Below are 4,060 nucleotides of genomic sequence, written 5' to 3'. Positions count from 1 at the left end.
ATTCTTTAATATGTACAGTATTTCTGTTCGTTATTCCTCTACCTTCTATGTGTTTTAGTTTTGATTAAATTATTATCAATGTAGCAATATATTTTAGTTATTTAAATAGAAATGATGTAATTCTTTGTATTTGTGCTTTAGATATTGAAGATGGAATCTGTAGATTCCCGAAACGTTTATCTGCATCTCTTCCTGTTATAAATATACAGTGTTGTTCATCTTAAGTAACGTTATCATTTTTATTGTGAAACAAAATAATAATTACAGTATTTTTTATTTGATGTCATATATAATATACAATGACACTCAACACTAATACATCAACACCAATAAAGCAGATAAAAATCCATGTAACAAATGAAATATTTTTGATGTCTACTTATAAAAAAACACATTACCTTTCAAGCCGAAAAATTGTTTACTTTGATTTCTGTTGAGTTTTACATCTTGTTTCTTTTTTTTTTGGGGGGGGGGGTATGGTGAGAAGACAAATAAATACAAATGTATATACATGCAACCTTTTCATTTTCTGTTGCCAACTGTGTATAATTCTTCTTTCATCCAGTCAGCAATGGATTTGAAATTACACTGACTGGTTGTAAACTGTTCATTCCCTTGGCCCTAACACCACAGGATGGACACCTGAACTGCTCTTCGGCCAAAACATTACTCTAAAAACATAATTTGAAAAGTATATAGTAACACAATAAGAATATGAAGGTAACTGACCAATGAAGAATTACAGTATTTTGTAAATTAAAAAGAAAACTTGTTTGTAGAGAATAGAAATTTATCGTTACTTCGTTTAAAATTGTTGTTGAAAATAAGTTAAGTCATGTGCAATACTGTTCATAAAGAAAATGACTGTAAATGAACGAGAATTTGTAATTAATTTCATTTTAGTTACAAAATCACAGGATTTGAAGAATTCAATTAATCTCAATTTAATCTAAACACAACTGGTCTATTGTATCTGGACTTTCCTTTGTTAAACTTGTGATTCCTATTGTGCTATTGGTGAGTTTTGCTTTCTTAGGATGAATAATTTGTGGAATATGACCACTCTAGACATGTAGCTTTCTTCATAACCACCCAATAATAATAATATGGCTACTTACAGATATACAGTAATAGCAATAAACATGTCTACATCCAATATCATGGGGTATGATAGGCCATTTCTTACAAACAGCACAGGTAGCCGCATCTGCATAAGTTCTAGTTTCCACTGACGTAGGAGTTTCTTTCCGGGAAAATATAAATCGCCATAATATATTCTTCATGCGATGAACATTGATGAGTGGCAAAACGAAAGTTAAGAATTCCTAAAGAAACAAAGATATCATTCTAAAACCATATATTTCATGCAAAAAGTTTTGTCTTTCCTAATTATTTGTTTTTAACAATTGCACAAAAAAATATGGCCAAGTTTTGTTTACAAACAAAGTCATGCTGATAAAACTTTCCTCACACTATGAAATAACTAACTTATCCTGTGAATCGCCAACTTGCTTCAGTCTTGTGGCAATAATACTTTGTAGCCAGCTAATAGACTAGATGAACAAAAATGCTTTTCTGGAAATTTCAAAGATAATTTTAGACAATTTTTAACATACCAACTTGTACAAGCACTTGTGTCACCCCTTGAGATGCGTTTGCTGTTACTCAGGGAGAGGACACAGTTATAAGGTCACTGTTACAAGCTTTTATATGACAGCCCTTGTCATTTGTAACCTTTAACTACGCAAAATGATCATTACATGTTACAACCTTTTAAAAATTTGATTTGCAAGAATATCATTAACTATATACAGAACACTTATAGATATTTAGAAAAATTACCTGATTATACTTTGCTACAGATATATTCTTACTAGTTATGGAAGGTTGAAATTAAAAGTTATTTCAACAGTGAAAGGCCTATAATGAAGGGAAATTTGAAATTAGTACTAAACCTAAACCATGAAACAGTTTTGAAACTTAACTTTTGAAGACAAATATAGCAAAAATTATATTTCAAATTACATTTCATTCAATGGTGTAGCTAATTTAACTATATAAAGAGTGACTACAAAAAGACAGATAAATATATAGAAACATTTTAGAGCTTATTATAAACATAGAAGTTTAGTTTGTCATTTTGAACAGAAGATGTCTTCCAAACAATGTGAAGTCCTTTAAGCTTGTTGGAACTATTTCAATCAGGTGACAACAATTAATTTATCCAACTTTTACAATGAAGGAAATACAAGACAAATGAAGTAATGCCTTTTTGTCTTACTTCATAATGGCAAGTTTCTTTTATTTGTGGAAAGTATTTCAATAAGTAACAATTACATGAAACCTAAGCCATCTGTGAAGTTGCTTGTATATAAAATCAAATCAAAACTATTAACACACTAAAACAACTTTTTTTGACAAATGAATAAATAATTATCTCTAACAAGAACTTAAAGTAACACTTACAGCAAATCCATGCCATAAAAGTTCACGATTCATATACTCATACTGCACCTTAAAAAATGAAACATTCAGTTAGGGTTAGTTACTCATTAAATAGTTCTTTGATTAGCTGTTTAGGTTTATACAATCAAAATAGATCTCCTTAAGGATTTTCTTGCTAAATTAACTAATCAAACCCTCCAAAATAAAACTATTAAGAAAAAACCATTAAGTACTTCTAAAAGTATGTTTCTAACAAATTAAGGTTTTCGGTGAATTGATTTACTGTTAATCAGACAACTGGTTAAGGAACTCTATTGGTTAATGATTAAATCAAATGAGCTGAAAAATTACTTTAGTAGTGTAATAGGCTGTTAAAGAGAAAATCTAATCACTATGATACTTAATCACAGCATGTTTTATACATTAAGGATTCTGTATCATAAGAAACCCTAAATATAATCCCCAAAATAAGATCTACATATTATTATACAAATGGAAAGTGCTTAATTAACCCCTCTTCCAAATACAATTATTCTGATTGAAAGAAAAATATATTAAAGCAATAGAGTACCATGTGTCTTGCATGAATCTTAGGAAATATGTTGTTTTTGTAAGAGAACATTAATATTTACCTGTCGCAAGGGCTGGACAGTAGAGCTCATGTTACGAATATGAAGGACACGCTCACTCAGCAAACAGTACTTTCCTTGCTGAAGAAATATCAGAAAGTTTAGCATGTTTCCCAGTTTTATAGTTGTTTCAATCCATTCCACTCCATCTCGAACCTAATTTGTCACAAATTATCCACAAAAATAAGTATTAATATTACACCTACAGCTTTCATAAGCAATTTTTAACAACACTTGTAACAAAAAAAAAACTAGCTAAAACCTACGATGTTTTATCAAATACAAAAAACTCAAAAATATCCTTACTAGGTGATCCCACATTCCAAACCATTGGTCAGGGTTACCTACATAATTGTGTACAAAATACTATATTATTTACTTCAACTAAGCCTCCCGTATCTTTTGATTTAGTAATTCTTGTCTCACTTTTTCTTTCACTAGAAGCAGCATAAATATTAAAATGTCATCCAAAGCAGAAATACTGTAGTTGAGATGACCAAATTTGTACAGTTTCAAACTGATTCTCTCTTGGTATTTTAAACTTGCTCCCAAAATGTAAAGCTTTCAAGTTGCCAAAAAACAGCAATTAATTCATGTTCATGATAACTGCATTTAAAACACTTGGAAAACTTAAGGATTTCATATGGAAAAAACCAATAACCAAGTTTTTCCTCTGAATAATTGGACTTATTTTTATGAATGTTTGGTTTTTATAACTTATATCAAAATGGCGCATTTAAGTGTTTTACACTCACAAAAAAAAACCTATCATTCTATAGGTATTTGAAGAACTTGTAGCATTCTGCCACAATTTAATTCTTCATATGGCTCACAGACACACCCCCAATGAAAGAATAGAACATTCCAAGCTTTTACTTGTTGTTAAACAAATGTTTAAACAACTCTATTAAAAGAGATAGTTGTACTTTTATAACTTTAATCCTTCCTTGCTTGATGTACTTATACAAAGTTGTGTTTTGGTGTTT

At 29.8% G+C, this 4,060-nt stretch overlaps 1 protein-coding gene across 1 annotated transcript in view; it reads right to left on the bottom strand.

Moving 5' to 3' along the window:
* Positions 1 to 255: 255 nt before the first annotated feature.
* The window catches only part of LOC106461966 (peroxisome biogenesis factor 2-like), a 9,377-nt gene continuing 5,572 nt past the window's right edge, over positions 256 to 4,060 (bottom strand). Inside the window, exons 5-8 of the mRNA XM_013921835.2 lie at positions 3,078 to 3,230; positions 2,467 to 2,514; positions 1,119 to 1,325; positions 256 to 671 (exon numbers count right to left, since the gene is read on the bottom strand). Of these exons, the coding sequence (XP_013777289.1) occupies positions 558 to 671; positions 1,119 to 1,325; positions 2,467 to 2,514; positions 3,078 to 3,230 (522 nt within the window). The 3' untranslated portion in view covers positions 256 to 557. The remainder of the gene's footprint in view (positions 672 to 1,118; positions 1,326 to 2,466; positions 2,515 to 3,077; positions 3,231 to 4,060) is intronic.

Source organism: Limulus polyphemus, unplaced genomic scaffold, assembly GCF_000517525.1.
Source record: "Limulus polyphemus unplaced genomic scaffold, Limulus_polyphemus-2.1.2 Scaffold1067, whole genome shotgun sequence".
Lineage (NCBI taxonomy): Eukaryota > Metazoa > Arthropoda > Merostomata > Xiphosura > Limulidae > Limulus > Limulus polyphemus.
The sequence above is the reverse complement of the archived record's forward strand: the minus strand, read 5'-3'. Positions and strand labels throughout refer to the sequence as shown.